The sequence below is a fragment of the Puccinia triticina genome, chromosome 11A, assembly GCF_026914185.1.
Source record: "Puccinia triticina chromosome 11A, complete sequence".
Classification (NCBI taxonomy): Eukaryota; Fungi; Basidiomycota; class Pucciniomycetes; order Pucciniales; family Pucciniaceae; genus Puccinia; species Puccinia triticina.
The window spans coordinates 5,421,724-5,440,637 of record NC_070568.1 but is presented as its reverse complement, the minus strand read 5'-3'; the positions used below and the strand labels follow the sequence as shown (position 1 = coordinate 5,440,637).

General features: G+C 44.9%; 1 protein-coding gene across 1 annotated transcript in view; it reads left to right on the top strand.

The window, feature by feature from the left end:
* Positions 1-2,846: 2,846 nt before the first annotated feature.
* Positions 2,847-18,914, top strand: part of PtA15_11A524 (uncharacterized protein) — a gene marked incomplete at both ends in the record, with an annotated part of 31,980 nt that continues 15,912 nt past the window's right edge. The window contains 3 exons of the mRNA XM_053161441.1: positions 2,847-3,010; positions 7,532-7,641; positions 7,729-7,820. Of these exons, the coding sequence (XP_053025387.1) occupies positions 2,847-3,010; positions 7,532-7,641; positions 7,729-7,820 (366 nt within the window). The remainder of the gene's footprint in view (positions 3,011-7,531; positions 7,642-7,728; positions 7,821-18,914) is intronic.

Genomic DNA, 18,914 nt, shown 5'->3' with positions numbered 1-18,914 from the left:
ACATGAACTTGACTTCAAGATGAATTCAACAGAGTTGAATGATAGTTCACGTCCAACAATTACATATCACTCCAAACTAGATTAGTCTATAGTTCTTGCTCAGTAATTGAACAATTCACCATCACATTGTAAGGAATTCTGCCCCAGTTCAGTCAAAAACTAACCCCAAATTCAGCTGTGGCACCCCCTGGGGAGTGCCCCCAAAGCTTCCCTGGTGTTTTTATTTTTCACTTTTCCGTCTACCACACCAATGCTTTGCGCTATGCGCATGATGCGGAGGTCCATATATGAACCCCGAGAGGAGAGGAGCCATAGAGCACTCCACTCCAGACTCCTCCCCTCAACCACAGATCACAAGTTCCACTTGCTGCAGAGTTGCAAGCACTTTTTCAGACATCTCATTATCATCCAAACCATGTGCATCTCCGAGTGAAGATTCTCAACGTTTTATCATACTTTGGCATTCGTCATCAACCTGTCAAAACATTAAGTTTGGCATCTCTATAGATCTCTATTGTCATCCCCTTCTTTGAAATCTCTTTAACATTGACATCTCTCGCACATCATCCCTTTTGAGTTACACATTATCAAACTTTGTTTTGTTTTGTTTTATTTTACGACCGGTGTCAATCCGGGATCATCTTTGTGAGTCAAAGGGCCTTCGTCCCCATATCCGCAAATTCTTTCTCACGCTTTTGCAAATTTCCTGTATTTTTGTCATTAACACGACAAGGCCACCTTGAAATCATCACTCAAAACCACTATTGTTGATTAGTCTCCAGGCAATTCGCCCCAAGGCATATAGACTATTATTGATTTACTAAATCAGTCTCCAGGCAGTTCGCCCCTAGAAATCTAAACAAAACATTGGGGAGTTCCATCAGGCGTGTCAGCCCTAAGGAGTCAATACATATTGTAAGCTCGATTCTATGATCATGATATCCCTACCAAATAGTATTTAACTTCAGTGGTCTATCTCCCATTATTGGTCAAAAGGCGCTGCGCCCTAGAAATCCAGTCATTTTTACAAGATCAAACCTCTTAAAGCCAAGTTTGGCCCGAAGGGACATAGAAGGAGTGAGTTCTAAAGATAACTTTAAACATGCCATTTACAAGAGATGAGACTCATCAATCTCTGCAATTATTCCTTTGATTACTGTAGTCAGGAAATCGTTTAATTCATTGCTACTTGCACGTTTTCACGTTTTACGAGAAACAAAACTCATCCATCTCTCCGGTTCTTTTAATTCATTACTACTTGCACGTTTTCAGGTAGCTTTTAACTCGTGAGCTTCGCAAAGTTTTTGTGTGACATTTTTATTGTACAAGAGGGGAATCCGAAGTCTTTATCACATATCAACAGGTATACTTAAATATGGTGGAGAAAAACGTGACTAGAGCAGTAGCGGCGAAAAGAGTCGACGCGGGGTCACACAGAGAAGAAGCAGTCGTAGCTGAATCATTGACAACGGGTATTCCACGTGCCAAAGAGGCCGCCCAACAAGCCACACCAGCGACTGTAGTAGAAGATTCCGTATCTCCAGACAAAGATGATGATCCGGCAAATGGTGAGCAATCTAGTTACAGGAGGCATTATTCATGAGTAATGAATCTCCTTTGCCATCCATGATTTACCAATCTACAGGAGGTGGAGAGATATTAGATTTGGACGCGGTTACCTTGTTCCCGAAGTTGCCTAAATCTAGGGTTGAAGCAATCATCAATACGACAAACGTCCCACCTCCAGCAATTGTGTTATCTGACAAGATTGATCGAGAGAGAGCACACATTTGGATGAAAATAAAAGAGGCTCAGAAGGCTGGGGACAACATTTTGGTGAAATATCTCATGAACACCTCCGGTCAATGCGATGGCACCACAAGCAAGCCAGGTATTGCTAGGACTGTATCGGCCACTCCAGTGCTCCTGAAAGCAGAACCAAGGATGTTTGCGAAGACGGTCAAAGCCGAGAAGGAGTTAGGACTTGTCCACGCAATCGGCGCAGTCTCAGGCCATCACGATGTGGGGTTTACCCCTTTTTTTGATGAAAACATAAAATCTTTAAGGGAACCTTTGCCACTTACTATATTCAACAATGGTGAAATTCTTTTGACGATCCTGAAGGAGGACGTATTGCTTATTCACTGTGGTTTTTCAGAATGGAAAAAGAAAGCAATTTACGCTCATATAAATATGAAGTCAAATAGGTTGAGTGAATCAGAAAAAGCTTACAAGGGTTTAGCTTATCCTTCCAAGTGGACGCAAACGCACTTGGATTGGACTAACAATCATCGCAATTTCTATCTGACGTTGCGTGATGTTTACGGCATGGAGTTTTTTGCCGCCAGGTTGTTGGTGCATAAGGAGCACTGTGATGCAATTGCGGCTGGTGGTCATGGATTCATGACCGCGTTGCGTTACAACATGGTGATTCACATGACCGCGTTCACACATCCGATCACGTCCGAAGAAGGTTCCCCAATCCAAGATATCTCGGTCAGGCAGCAGACGCTGGTGGAGGAATGTTACGTTACTGTGAGGACCTTTGGAGAATCTGGCTGGAAGGAGAACTATTACGAACCGGGACAACAGTATGCTCATGCCAATCCCAAAATGGGTGTTTTTGCAACCTTAGTGCGCAATCAAGGAAGACCAGTAGTTTTCAACACTTTCCATTGTTATCACACCCCGGTATACGGGGTGCTCAGCATTATCAACACAACTCCGGTTATCCATCAGACGGTCAATATCAGGGTTTTAAGCGACCAGGGCCTCAAGGAAGACAAAGAGGTTTTGCTTTGGATTACAACCGTTTCGCGCCAAACTACAACCCAAATGGCCCAGCAATGCCATACCAAGGCAAGCCAAAGAAACGTATCAGAGGATACCAAGGGGCAAACTTCGTGGACGGATACGTTGATAAAAGGCAAGCGAAATCAGGTGGTTATCCTCAAGCAAGGGGCCAGGCCGCCGACTACAATCATCAAAGCGGTTCTGGCAACGAGAAGAAGTAGGTTACTTCTTGCTCTGTAGTGTACTGTCACAGAATCCCATCTATTTCCAATTTTTAATCGGACTTGGTCCCATAAATCCTTATGTATTCCTTGTTGCTTGTATTTTTCAATTAAATCCATCTCTCATATTTGTGGATTAACGCTTACCTTGCCGTCTTTGTTGTTGTACTTTCTCTCCGAATTTCCTTCACGCTTGATTTTGTTAATGTGAAAGGATTCATTGGCCAATAGCAGTTTCATGTGAGATGAATGTGCCAGAGTGGAGACGTGTGCTGAATGCTGCAGATCTGTTGCCAGAATTGAACAACATAATCTCTGGTTTTGAGGGCGTGTTTGACCAAGGCATACCAATACACAAGATAGGGAATCTAAGATGTTTCACCCCGGACAATCATAGCTCGGCGAAAATTCAGAATTTGATTGCAGAGGAAGTGGTAGCAAAACGGATGTTTGGGCCTTTTTCTCATGAAGACATATCAAGGATTTTTCCCTTCTTCAGGATGAGCCCGCTTGCATCAGTCGTGAATGCGGATGGGAAAATGAGACCAATCAATGATTTGTCTTTCCCACGGAACAACAAGGAGACACCATTGGTCAATTCCTTTGTCAACAAAGACCTTTTCAAAACGACTTGGGATGACTTCAAAACTGTTGCCAAGTTCTTTAAATCGAATAGAGGCCCCTTTCACCTGGCCATTTTCAATTGGGAAAAGGCATACAGGCAGATTCCGACAGATCCGGCACAATGGCCTTTCCTTATGGTGAAAGATTTAAGGGGTGATTTATACCTTGACACACGTATCACGTTTGGCGGCGTGGCAGGTTGCGGTTTGTTTGGGAAACCCGCAGACGCGTTAATGGAATCCGAATTCAACATAGTCAGGGTCTTCTGTTGGGTCGACAACAATCTGTTTGTCAAACGCCCAGAATCAAACTGTACTATCTCAGAGGTGGTCTCGCCGTCATTGGAACTCCGTGTCGCGACTAACAAGGACAAGTGCTCCGAGTTCGCGGCGGAATATAAGTACAGTGGGTCATCTAATGTTTTTGGCACCACATTTTTGAATGCAGAAGCTCAGGCCAGAGCCTTTAAGTCATGAGATTGGCTACAGGGGTGGAAAATAAGTTCCTCAGAATGATTATGAAATAAAAAAAAGTAAAAATAAAAAAATGAAAAATGTGGAATTTTTTTAATCCAAGTTTATTAAAGCCTCTGAATCACAAAACAAAAATTCAAGGGTTTCCCCTACAAATATCCAAAAATTAAAAAAAACAATCAAGGGTTTCCCCTCTACAACTTCCAGAAAAAAAACATAAAGGGTTTTCCCTCTACAAATGCCAAAACAACAAAAAAACATAATTTTACAACAAAAAAAATACAACTATAACCTGCAACCAGCCACCTAACATCAGCAAGCTGATGCACCGTGGCCCACTGTCCATCCCTGTCTAGCAGGGTTAAAAAACAGTGAGAGGATGACCCCCAGCGCGCCGCATTGAAGGCATTATGCAAAGGGGGGCCAACGAGTTTAGCCCCTCAAACTGCGCAAGTGCAACAGCGGAGGGGGTGAGGACAAACCGCACGCTGGAAGTACAGCGGCAGAGGATGCCCTGGGGATTATCCAAACTCAAGGGCACCTCTTTTTATACATGTTCCAGTTCCCCCAGCAAACTCACATTGGCTTCCTCGACTTGGCCCTGCATGCCAAGTGCATATCCTTGGCGACGATGCCACCGCCACGCCGCTCATATGAATGTAAACTACACACCCGGACGAATGGGGGAAAGCCGCGGCGCCAGCTTGGCGTCACAGTGATAGGGGGCGGGGCGCCCAAGGCCAGGTGGCGTCAGGACCCACATCAGGTTGTTGTGAGCCACGCTGGGCGCCTTCGGGTCGCCCTTCCCGCAGGCCAATCCGTCGTGATGGTCGGGCAGGCGTCATTCCCTTGCGCTGCGGTGGCGCTGCCGACATGAGAGGTCCACATCAGGCACCCGCACACACCGGTCACCGGGTGGATACATAACCCACTCGATGACCGGTGTGTGCCAGTCATCGAGTGGGTCTCAGCCCGCTCGATGACCGGCACACACCGGTCATCGAGTGGATACACGACCCACTCGATGACCAGCACACACCGGTCATCAAGCGGATACATAACCCACTCGATGACCGGCACACGCCAGTCATCGAGTGGGTCTCAGCCCGCTCAATGACCGGCACACACCGGTCATCGAGTGGATACACAACCCACTCGATGACTGGCACACACCGGTCATTGAGCGGATACATAACCCACTTGATGACTGGCACACACCGGTCATCGAGTGGATACATAACCCACTTGATGACCGGCACACACCAGTCATTGAGTGGCTCTCAGCCCGCTCAATGACCGGCACACACCGGTCATCGAGTGGATACACAACCCACTCGATGACTGGTACACACCGGTCATCGAGCGGATACATAACCCACTCAATGACCGGCACACGCCAGTCATCGAGTGGGTCTCAGCCCGCTCAATGACCGGCACACACCGGTCATTGAGTGGATACACAACCCACTCAATGACCGGCACACACCGGTCATTGAGTGGATATAACCCACTCTCACTGAGTCCCTAGGCATTCTCAACCTATAGAGGATCATAATTTGAAAATGATTCTATATCTCAAAAATTATCTTATGAATCTAAAGCATTATCCACTTTCAGAAATCAATTTTGATAAAGATCACAGCTAAATAATTGATATCTTTCTGAATAAAATGTTGATTGTTCCCCTTTGGGTATATCCTTGTCTTGTCCTTTATTGATTTTCTGTGATCTTTAGTGTTGATTAATTAACCATTTGATCAATTTTTGATGGTCCCTCTTTTTGGATGTACCTTTTGCTCATTCCAAATTACAAAAAAATTGATTTTTCCAGCCAAGTTTGGGAACTATTTGGCCAATTTTCTCCCTGCATGTTTCAAAGCTGCACTGCTTAACTCCTGAGCCAAACCCATGAATCATCATGAGCAGATTTGAGGTCAAAAAAACACTCTGTAGTGGGCGTGTGATCTTGCCAAGCAAGGCCATGACAGCCCTTGGCATGAGTTAATTATGTGCTACAACGGTGGGCTGTTAAATTTACACATAACTGTAGCATATCATAAAATATCAAAAAAAATAGTTAGCTAGAGGTAGCCTTGAGGGATAAATGAATACCCCTGAAAACAGCAGTTACAGGCTGGCTTTTGCAAATGCAGCCTGAAACACATTGTTCAAGTATTGTAAATTATTGAAAAATTTATGATTTTTTATTTATTTTATAACAGGGAAATTAAAATGAGATATAAGGGGTAACCTGCAGGATTAGTAGTAAAATGACTGCTAACATATATAGATTTGTTGTTACACACCCACACAGACTCATAGTCCAAAACGTTCAGGAATTCTTCAATGTTGCATATTATTTGAGCTGATAAACTATTTGCAATGGTGTTTCACCGGAGAATGAAATATAAGGGGTGTGCAAAGGGCTTACTAGGAAAATGGCCGCAAACTGTATCACTTTTTGCATAAGAAACCAAACAAGATGGGGAATTTTTTTTGATCAATTTTGGAGATTCCAGAAGCAATTCTTGGTTTTCCGGTGGTTTTTCCAATTGTATACCAGTGCAGCAAGACAACCATTTCTCTTGAGACCCTGCAGCGGCGTAGCCGCCTTGGCCTCTAGTTTCTTGCAAATTTCTCAGAATGTTCATTACTGTTCAAACCAAGGAGGGACAATTGGAGAGAAAAGTATGGCATACAACAAGAATGATAAAAAATGAAAAATTTTGAAACTTTTTTCAATGATTTTTTTGGGTGGATGGGTTATCAACCAATTTCATTTGAACTGAGGGACTGTAGCCCAAATCACCACTAATTTGACTCAATTTATTTTATCCAATAAAAATCATTGGCAATGGTTTCAAAATTTTCCATTTTTTATCATTCTTGTTGTATGGCATACTTTTCTCTCCAATTTTTTCCTCCTTGGTTTGAACAGTAATGAACATTCTGAGAAATTTGCAAGAAATTAAAAAAATTCCACATTTTTCATTTTTTTATTTTTACTTTTTTTTATTTCATAATCATTCTTAGGAACTTATTTTCCACTCCTGTAGCCAATATCATGACTTAAAGGCTGTGGCCTGAGCTTCTGCATTCAAAAATGTGGTGCCAAAAACATTAGATGACCCACTGTACATTGGTTTTTTTTGGAACGGTGTGGACAGCACAGTACAATTACCAGCGGCCAAACTCGCGGAGCAAATCACACAGATAGAACTGTTCCTGGTCCCAAAAGCCATATTCAGATATAACAACGTCAAAGTACTGGCGGGTCGGCTGAATCATGTCTCTGTACTCCCCCAACTGTGGTGCTACCTAAGGAGCCTGTACCGCTGGATGAACTAGTGGAAGAGGTTGTTGTGAAACTTCACGTGAAAGCTTGAAGGTCAAACCAACACAACTGGACTCCTCCAACAGGCTTGCAACTCAGTTCCCTCAGCCACCGCCTCAGCCACCGGTAACCCAGCAACCCGGTCTCATCCATCAAAGCATCAACGGGCTTAACCAGTTGGTCCCTGATGGAACAGGTAAGCCTTCTTCACATACATTCCAGTCTAAGACTGAAGCAGCCAGGGTCTAGCAACTAACCAGACCCTTCTCAACAATTCAAACAGCAACTACCGTCACAGACGATGCCCAGTTGCCAAAGCCTTACAACCAGTCCGTTCAAGACCTGCCTACCGCAAACAACCTGAACCCCAAAAGGGTCAGTGCATAGCGACGCCAAGTGGTACTACCTTATTCGTAAGAGAATTTTTGCTTCCTCCTTAAAAGGAGACTCTAAAGCTCACTTTCTGTGCTGTCTTTCCTTGTCGCATCTTTTCCAATCATAGCCACTCTTAGCTTTCACAAATCGACCAACACAACCTTCTCCAGACCCAAAGTACTCATCAGCCTAGCACCTGCATCCACTTCAGTACATCAACGACTTCGTGCCAATCATCTGATTATTCTCACACCCCTTTTCTTTTTCCTCTTTCTCCGCTTGTCTCTTCTTATTTTATCTCTTCAATTCCTCGACGGTTTTACTTGTCTCGTACATCTCTTGCTGCTTATTCAAATCGCGCTCCAGCTCTTAGGTACGACCTGAGCTTCTTGTTTCTTTTCTCTCTATAAAAAACTTGTATCATAACATGACCCTAATGGCAATACACTCTTAGTCGTTTGAATTCTTGCAGTTGTGGGCCACAAGGGAGGTGCCTAAGGATGTGGCAACGGACCTGAATTTTTGGTTAGCAACGCTAAACTCCTTTTCAAGCTCAAGACTGGTGCCGACTCCAGAAGAAGTCAAAATCAACTGGGTGGGTGACCCCTCCACCAGTTTTGGCATCGGTGTTCTTATTGGGAACCGTTGGTCCCAACTTCGTTTCAAAGAGGACTGGGAAGGGCCTAATCTAAAGAGAACTATCGCCTGGGCGGAGACGGTTGCGATCCGGATTGGCATTCTCATGTTACAAGAGCTCAGCTGGGTCGTGAAGGGGACAAACTTCGTCGTCTGGATGGACAATACCACAACCGAAAGCGTTTTAGTGTTGCGCAAGTCACGGGATACCCACGTAAATGAGGAATGGAAGGTTATTCAGGCCCTCGTAGTACAAGTAGAATTAGATGTGACCCCAAAACGCGTGGTCTCAAAGGAGAACACTGCTGACCGCTTGTCGCGGGGCAAGATGGGGGGCTCGCGTAGGCTCAGGCTTCTCCCTGAGTTTCAGGTGTAGCGCTAGCTCCCATCTTCTCCGCTGCCATGCCGGCGGCACCTGTTTCTCTCTGCTCCAGGAGGAGAAAACTCACCCATCACTAGTCCTCGGCGTCTGGTTTCTCACCCGCGACCATGTTCTTTTTACAAGTGACTTAGTAACCTATTTGGTTACAGGTGAGGCTCTCCACCGAGACCCAAACACCGGCCCTAGTGAAAACCTACCTTAAGGGCAGGGACCACAAGGGCCTACGGATAACACCTGACGGTGTGGAACTCTCACGCAAAGGGTAAGTAGAGCTTGGAGGGGAAATGTAATGTATCACAAAATGACACGCTACAAGGGTGCTTGAAAGGCTGCCCTCCTGTAATAAGCTTTGGGAGTAAACTAGAATTTAAGTGTGGCGCAATCTTCTGAAGATTTTTAGTCTAAGTTATTTAACTTATCAAACCTTGTAGGAGTTTTGAGATTTGAAGCAATTGTTTGAAGAAGGCAAATTTAGAAGTGTTCAATGTTTGAAAGGGACAATTTATGAAGCTAATATTTTGAAGTGATGAATGCTTTATATGTAAAATATATAAACTAGTGCAGACATGGGGAAAAAAGGAAACAAGAAGGGGCAAGGAAGGCCTCCTTTTATAGAGAAAAACACGTCTGAGAGTGGTTTTGTGATGTGTGAAATAATAAGCAGTGTGAAATAATCTAAGTTCACTAAAACCTGTAACTCATGGAACTTTGGTTCAAGGGTTTCCCCTCATCAAAACCAAAAAAACCATGAGTTTTAACTCAGTAGGGCTGGCGCGAATCCCGCTAACCAGTACCCTAAGCCCCCATTGCCTTTGACACTCCCCTGTGGCTTTAAAGTGCCTAGGTGGGGGAGCGTGGGGGAAAACCGTTGGTGAAAATGGAAGCCCTATTTATATTCTTTTCTACTGGAAGGTCTTCCTTCCAGTTGGTAGGGTTTACAGCCCTTTTGACAGGAAGGGATTCCCTTCCGGTCGAAGGGGCTCTACAGCCTCTTCGACTGGAAGGATTTCCTTCCGGTCAAAGGGGCTATACGTCGAAGAGGCTGTAGAGCCCCTTCGACCGGAAGGGAATCCTTCCAGTCAAATAGGCTGTATAGCCCCTTCGACCGGAAGGGAATCCTTCCAGTCAAATGGGCTGTATAGCCCCTTCGACCGGAAGGGAATCCTTCCAGTCGAAGAGGCTGCAGAGCTTCTTCGACTGGTAGGGAGTCCTTCCAGTCGAAGAGGCTGTAGAGCCCCTTCGACCGGAAGGGAATCCTTCCAGTCAAAGAGGCTGTAGAGCCCCTTCGACCGGAAGGGAATCCTTCCAGTCAAAGAGGCTGTAGAGCCCCTTCGACCGGAAGGGAATCCTTCCAGTCGAAGAGGCTGCAGAGCCCCTTCGACCGGAAGGGAATCCTTCCAGTCGAAGAGGCTGCAGAGCCCCTTCGACCGGAAGGGAATCCTTCCAGTCAAAGAGGCTGTAGAGCCCCTTTGTGAGGCCTGGCCTACTAAACAGTTCACTATGTGGCTATGAAAATATCCAAGAGGATAGTTTGCCGATTGCTTGTTTAGTAAGCTTTAGGAAATATAAGATTGTGAAGTTCTCCCGAGTCACGTTGATGAAGTTTATATATAAAAGAGTTTATCGATTTCGGAGTTATAACCTTAAGATTTGAATTTCTTTAGGATAGTTGATAATTTTGATTGTGAGGAAAACTATGACAAAGAATATCGCGATAGAGAAAGAGAGGAAAGAAAGAAGGAAAGACAAATTGCAAAAGAAAGAGTAGGCAACAAAACAAAATTTGAACTGATGACATCATGAAGAAAAGAATACGTCATTGATTAATAATGAAGCAATCCTGCCAAGGAGATTCAATCATGATCGAAGAATCCTGGCTTACCATCATTAGCGCAAAGCAGCGCATGACTCACAATTTATCAAAGTCATCTGTTACAAAATAAGGCTTGGCTACTACCCTCCCGAAGTCTTTGTATTACTTTTATTCTTACCCTTTCTCGACTTCAAATCCCAAGCTTTCTTGAATCTATCGAGTAAATCATTAACTGACACCGGGATATGATTTTGGGAAACCCACGTATCCTCTCCCGGTGTGGAATTCTGCCATGAAATAAGATAGTCAGTCTTACCCTTTGCGGTACTGCGCATGTCCAGAATCGCCTTAATTTTAGACCAGTCCACCACTTGTCCGTCCGTGTAATATTTGTCCTTAATTCCCATATTTGACAACCGTCCCGTTACTGAAACTGGACTGACGTAACGATTCAGCAAGGACACATTAAAACCGGGATGAAGTTTAGGATAGTCTGCAGCCAAATCCAGCTCCACCGCATTCGTACCGACCATTTTAACAACCTTGAAAGGCCCAATGTACCTATAATCTAACTTTGAGTTAACCCGCCGCGACTGAATAAATTTCCGGAGCAACAAAACTTCATCTCCTGGCTGATAAACTGGAGCATCGCGCCTACCCTTATTATAATACATTGCCTGCTTAATACGAGCTTGACGTAGACATTCCATAGCCGTCTCTTGAGTCAACTGTAAATCCACAATAAAATCATCTACTCCCTTGCGTCCGGTGTTCTCAGTAATTACGTTAAAACGTGGATGGAACCCATAAGTAAAGAAAAATGGAGAAATCTTCAAACTCGCCGAATCCGAGTTGTTTATTGAGAATTCCGCCATGTCCAGGCACCTATCCCAGTTGTCCTGGTAATAGGAACAGAAATGCCGAAGGTAATCTTCTACAACTTGATTCATTCGCTCGGTTTGGCCATCTGTCTGCGGGTGATAAGCCGTCAACAAAGCTGATTTGATTCCCAACAATTGCGTCAATGATTTCCAGAAGTCACTGACAAAAGTACTTCCTCTGTCCGATACAATCTTATCGGGCAACCCATGTAAACGAAAGATGTGCTTCTTAAAAAGGCCAGCCAAAACTGCCAAAGAAGATGCCTCTCTGCAAGGAATAAAATGGGTCAACTTGCTTAACAAATCCACCACTACCAGGATAGAATCAAAGCCAGAAGACAACGGGAGCTTCACGATCAAGTCCATACCAATTACACTCCAGGGTTTACGATCCGCGACAATCGAGAACAGTGTTCCTTCCGGTGCAATACGCCTCGCTTTCACGCGTTGGCAAGAGTCGCAACTCCTGATGTACTTGATTACAGCCGCTTTTACCCCTGGCCACAAAAAAGTTCGCGTCAAGGTCCCCAAAGTCCTCGCTATACCCGGATGGCCCACCGCAGGTGAGTTGTGATACATAATTAAAATTCTAGTCTGCAACGAAGCAGGGACCAAAACCCTGCAATTATGCCAGTAAGTATCGTCAGCACAAGAAATCCCTCTCTGTTTGACTTCCTCCGGAGTATAAAACCTTTCAAAATAAGACAGAAGGTCAGCAGTAGGACACTGGAAAAACAGGTCATGAGAGCTGAAAGGTGACCGCTTCAAATCCTCTCCCATCGCATCACAGACCACCATTCGCCTTGCAATCAAGTCCGCATCGGTGCTCAAGGATCTGCCATCATAAAAATCATCACGTCGGCTCGGCCCGTCTGCTGGATTCTTGGAACCACCAATATGATATATTAGCATATTGAAGTTATCCAAAAAGAGAGCCCACCGCGCTTGTTTTGGAGATAAGTACTTAGCAGTTCTGAAATACAAAAGATTGGAGTGATCGGAAAACATAGCAACCGGGTGTTCAGTCCCCATCAACCACGCCCTCCATTCCTGACATGCAGACACAATCGCCAACAGTTCCAAATCAAATATCTTCCACAATCGCTCCCTATCGGAAAGTTTCCTGGAAAAATAACTGACCGGGAGGTAATCGCCACAAGAATTAGGCTGGCTCAGCACCGCTGCAATGGCGTAACCCGAGCTATCAACATGGACGACCCTATCTTTGTCAAAGTCAAAATGCAGAAGCAACGGCTCCTTTATAAACATAGATTTTAGTTTATCAAAAGCACGTAACGCATCAGAGGAATTGAGGAGTGTAGAATCCGAATACTTCTCTTGAGTCAGAGTGGTCAAAGGACCGGCTACCAATGAGAATCGCGGTATAAAACGCCTGTAGAAATTGGTGAAACCCAAAAATTTTCGCAAACCCCTGACCGTCGCCGGAAAAGGCCAATCAGCTATTGTAGTAAGCTTGTTAGCATTCATTTTTAAACCTCAATCAGTAATGTCAAAACCCAAAAACGTAACCATCTTACAGAAAAACTGGCATTTATGAAGTGAAGCCTTCAAGGAAAATTCACGCAGCTTCTGTAAAATGCAATTCAAATCGAGAATATGCTGTTCCTTTGTCTTTGAGTAAATCAAAATGTCATCGATGTATACAAAACAACACACATCCAAAAACTCACGTAACACATGCTGAATAAACCGCTGGAAAGTTGCCGGAGCATTAGCTAAACCAAAGGGCATGACCTGATATTCATACAAACCCCAAGGTGTCCGGAAAGCCGTTTTCCATTTGTGACCTTCCGCCACTTGAAGTAGGTTGAATGCCGCCTTGAGGTCAATCTTTGATAAAAATTTACAACCCTGTAAATTGTTCAAGAGATGAGCAATTACTGGTAGCGGATATTAGTCCCGCACGGTCATGTTGTTGAGAATACGATAGTTGAAACACGGTTGGTTCGCCTTACCCTCTACCTTAACATAAAATATGGGCGCCGCCGCCGACGAAGATGAAACTCTAATTAAACCTTTGGCGAGGTTCCCATCGACATAAGTCTTCAACTCATCTCTCTCAGATTTGCTCAAGTTATACATCTTACCAAAGGGGGGAACCGCCCCCTTTTTCAGGTTAACCATGCAATCAAACTCCCCCCTATGAGGGGGTAGTTGAGCCAGAGATTCTGTCACAAATACATCCAAAAACTGATCTGTAAGCGCTTTTGATTCATTACAAAGATCAATATTAATTCTTGTATACTTTCATACATTACAACATCACAGTCGCTCCCCCCAACAAAAGTACCAGAGTCTTTTAGCCACGAATTACCTAAAATAATGTCGGCAGAAGCTAGTTTGGTTAAATATAATGTGACATTGGAGCAAAGAAACGACCCGCAAACAATGGGAATTAGAACACTCCCTTTTACATAAGAAACTATTTTGCCCGAAGCAGCCAATGATCCGTCGAAGGACTTGCATTGCACCCGAATGTCCAGGTCGAACGTCTGTATTTTGGTTTTCTGCGCAAAATCAATGTTAATAAAGGAGGCGGATGCGCCCGAGTCCACTAAAACACAAGCGTCAGCATTGTACTTATTATTAATCAGCAATCTTCCGTCAAAGAAAGGTCGATTGTCTGAAACAGACACCCTCTTCACAAAATGCGCTTGCTTACAGTCTGCCAAATTCATCTTTTCCGACATACAGGCATTGAAAAAACTTCTCCCGCCGACATGTCCGTCATATGGACCATGTCCGCCGCCAAGGATGGATCAGCAGAAGCCGATTAATCGTGAGAAAGAGTGTCCCGTCGTTTGAACGGTAAACTGTCCACCTCCGCGACGGATTGACGCTTCTTCCCCTTGTCCGGACGTTCCGCAGGAGAATTAGATCGACTCAAAACTGGTCGAGGATTTGATTTCGGACGGGCCAACGCGGCAGCTCGAGAGGACAAATTTTCAGGCGCCCACTTCGAATCACTACGCTTGCCCTTCTTTCGACGAACCGAACCACCCCATTCCTTCCATAACTCTAACATATCCGATAAGTCCATCTTCATATCCCTCCCCATCGTACAACCTTGAGCCTGATAATGAGCGTCATCAAAAGTCCCGCCACAGCGAATACATATGTTGCGATCAACACAACCTTGGCGAAATTCTGGATAAGTAAAACCAGACTCCCGAATAGCCGCCGACATTTCATCGACTTCCATTGCATCTTCGTCGGGCAACTTTGCCGGAGGTTGATGAGCCGGTGGACGTTGTTGAGGTGGGTGACTCGGACGTGGCTGGGAAGACTTTGGGTTGAGAATTTTGCTGACCCCCGCAACATTATGCGAAACCAAAACCGCTATCTCTTGTTTTGCGTCCAGATCAATAACATCAGTCCAAGGGCCCCGGATCAACGCCAACTTGACCAGATTCGGGTCAATTGCCTTATTGTAAGCCTTACACTTGGAGCGTTTGTCTAACTCCAACGGCCGAAGAAGAGATTTGAATAGAATGTTAAACTCCTCGATGGTCTTGTTACCCTGCCGTGCCGCGTAGAAAGCCGCTTCCGCTTCTTCATACTCATGGTGATTAGCAAACGTATGTTCAATTGCGTTAATGAAAGATTCCACATCACGAAGCTCAGCTAAAACATAGTTCATTCCCGCAGATGCTCGAAGAGGTGGCAAATGAAGCGCCTCCGCATTGCTTGAAAGAAGACCACGGAACCATGTGTAAGCCGGAACTTCGCCATCCATACGTCCCGATCCTGAACAAAAATAAACCAAAATCCACATGATCTTCTGTTTTTCCGAGTTGAACTGCTCGCCGATCCGATCAAAAGTGTTCCTCATCGTGAAACAAAAATTATTAGTCTCACGCGGAGAGCCGGTAAAGAAGATGTGAGGTTGGTGAGGGGGCTCAATAAAAATCTTGGGCCTCTCCGTCATTGATTGAGTGTTCAACACCTCTAAACGACCAACACGACCTCCCAACGCAGAGTTCGACCCCTCCAATAGACCGCGAAGATGGGAAATCGATTGTTGATGATCCAATTGAGTCTTCAAAAGTTCGCCATGAAAAACATCTTTGATATTCTTGGTTTCTTCTTGTAACAAACTGATAGATTTCTTGTCTTGACGGGCCTGCGCGGTCAAAAGAGCGATCGATGCCGCCTGCGCCTGAATCAGGGATGACTGGGTCGAGTTATCGACTCGGAGGTTGGAGAGTAAAGATGAGATGTCGTCCTTGGTGTGCCCTGGAATACCAAGGTTCTGCTGTCCGGCGTGACCGCCAGATTGAGAAGGTCCTTGTTGAGGCGGATGACCGCCCGATTGAGGTGAGACCGAAGGAATATGTCGAGGCGAGAAGGCCAAAAACAAAGGTGAATTATGATCGATTGGTGAAGGACTACCGATCGCAAAAAATGAAGCTTGATGAGAGGTTGATGGTATTGGAAGAGCTGATGCCAAAGGTGGCGAAGGTGTAAATTTAGGAGAATTTCGAATAGGAGTCATGGGAGCCATTTCAGAGCTGTCGGACATGATTGTATGGTAAAAAAAAATGTTTATACGAGTGTTTTGAAAATGATCGCGATATAATTGTGAGGCCTGGCCTACTAAACAGTTCACTATTTGGCTATGAAACTATCCAAGAGGATAGTTCGCCGATTGCTTGTTTAGTAAGCTTTAGGAAATATAAGATTGTGAAGTTCTCCCGAGTCACGTTGATGAAGTTTATATATAAAAGAGTTTATTGATTTCGGAGTTATAACCTTAAGATTTGAATTTCTTTAGGATAGTTGATAATTTTGATTGTGAGGAAAACTATGACAAAGAATATCGCGATAGAGAAAGAGAGGAAAGAAAGAAGGAAAGACAAATCGCGAAAGAAAGAGTAGGCAACAAAACAAAATTCGAACCGATGACATCATGAAGAAAAGAATACGTCATTGATTAATAATGAAGCAATCCTGCCAAGGAGATTCGATCATGATCGAAGAATCCTGGCTTACCATCATTAGCGCAAAGCAGCGCATGGCTCACAATTTATCAAAGTCATCCGTTACACCCTTCGACCGGAAAGGAATCCTTCCAGTCGAAGAGGCTGAAGAGCCCCTCCGACTGGTAGGGAATCCTTCCAGTCGAAGAGGCTGTAGAGCCCCTTCGACCGGAAAGGAATCCTTCCAGTCGAAGAGGCTGTAGAGCCCCTTCGACCGGAAGGGAATCCTGCCAGTCGAAGAGGCTGTAGAGCCCCTTCGACCGGAAGGGAATCCTTCCAGTCAAAGAGGCTGCAGAGCCCCTTGGACTGGTAGGGAATCCTTCCAGTCGAAGAGGCTGTAGAGCCCCTTCGACCGGAAAGGAATCCTTCCAGTCGAAGAGGCTGTAGAGCCCCTTCGACCGGAAGGGAATCCTTCCAGTCGAAGAGGCTGCAGAGCCCCTTCGACCGGAAGGGAATCCTTCCAGTCGAAGAGGCTGCAGAGCCCCTTCGACCGGAAGGGAATCCTTCCAGTCGAAGAGGCTGCAGAGCCCCTTCGACCGGAAGGGAATCCTTCCAGTCGAAGAGGCTGCAGAGCCCCTTCGACCGGAAGGGAATCCTTCCAGTCGAAGAGGCTGCAGAGCCCCTTCGACCGGAAGGGAATCCTTCCAGTCAAAGAGGCTGCAGAGCCCCTTCGACTGGAAGGCAATCCTTCCAGTCGAAGGCTGTAGCAATGGTGAAAGGCTGCGCTGCGCTACAAAAAGCGCCCGTTTTAGCGCAGCGCAGCGGGCGCCCACTACGTGCCCGCCCCAAAAAGCTGTAGCGCAGCCATAAACCGCTGCGCTACGGCTAAATGTAGCTCACTTGCGCTATTCCCCAGGTGAAAAAGCGCAAGCGCAGCGGGAAAAGCTGCGCTTTTGAGCTAATATAGTGCAGCGCAGCTGAAAAAAGCTTTTTGGAGCTAAAGTTGTGCTGCATGCGCTTTTCTGCTGTGAAAGCGCAATAGCGCAGCAGCTCTGATTTGTTTCGAGGCGGCAGCATAGCCCACAGTCGAGGTCTTGGATATGATGGATCCCAAGACCTCTGCTGTGCGCTGCAAGAGACTCCGGAGAGGGTGGCCGCTGGCTTTGCAAATACCCCTTGGCTCCTCCAATTCATACATCCCGCGGTGGTTTGGTACCTCAAGCTCTACTTCCCTCCCCTTCCTCAGTCTGTCGCCCCCATCATTTGTTCTTTCAGAGTTTTTGCTTCTCAATTTTTTTAGTTATGGCTGCCAAAGACAAAGACCCCAGACAATCAACCCTCCAAACAATCCCGACCTCGCCAGTGATCAACATCAATCAAACCGCTGAGAATCTTCCCGTATGCACACCCCAATTACTTGCGACTGTCTTGCTTGTCCTGCGAGCTCTGCTTTGGTCAAAAAAACATTCTATGGCGCAGCAAAGGTGTGCTCATCAGGTCGGTCTATTCTTTTGGTCCAAACAATCAAGCACTGCATTAGCAGCCACATGGGGCTGAGAAACAATGTTATGTATACTTTTCCTCAACACTGATTCATTGTTTATTTCAAAATCATCTGATGTCCCCAAATGAAATGATTTCACTTATTGAATTATATTTCTTCAGTGGCTGTGAGGGAGACTTTGCAATAGTGTCTGAATTAAACCTGATCTTAATGCACAGTCTGAGGCGAGCAGCGGCGAAGCCGCCCTAAAAGTCTAGTAATAATAAAGCGTGAAAGAAGAATTTAATATAGTGTGAAAAGAAATAGCTACTTTGGGAAAGCTGTACCATGTGTAGTGAAAAATATACCAAATTGGGAAGATGTTATGAAATAAAATACTCCTGACTTTCACCCTAATTACTTAGACTAGATTTAAGCTTTAAAATATAACCTGATTGGGAATTTATTATGTAGAGATGATCATATCTGTGGCGTGTAAAGACAGAAACCTAGTGTTTATGTATAGATGAAAAACCAGCTAATGAGGGCGCTTTTGAATGAAGAAGTTTCACTAAAAAACGTATGTAACATCTTGGAACATGTGTACATTGTAATATCAACGCTTTTGGAGTATGTATCCTGCTATATGTTATATGTAATATGTAATTTAAGATTATTAAAAGTTTGTACCACGTTGATTGATCTTACCACAACAGCTGCTCCACACAAGCGGTCAGGGGTTATCCGGAAATGTGTGCTGTAGAGAAACAGTGGAGACGGCTTGGATTATAAGGTTTATTAAAGTAGAAAAGATTTAGACTAAAAATCTTCAGAAGATTGCGCCACACTTAAATTTTAGTGTACTACCAAAGCTTATTACAGGAGGGCAGCCTTTCAAGCACCCTTGTAGTGTGTCATTTTCTGTGATACATTACTTATTCCCCTCCAAGCTCTACTTA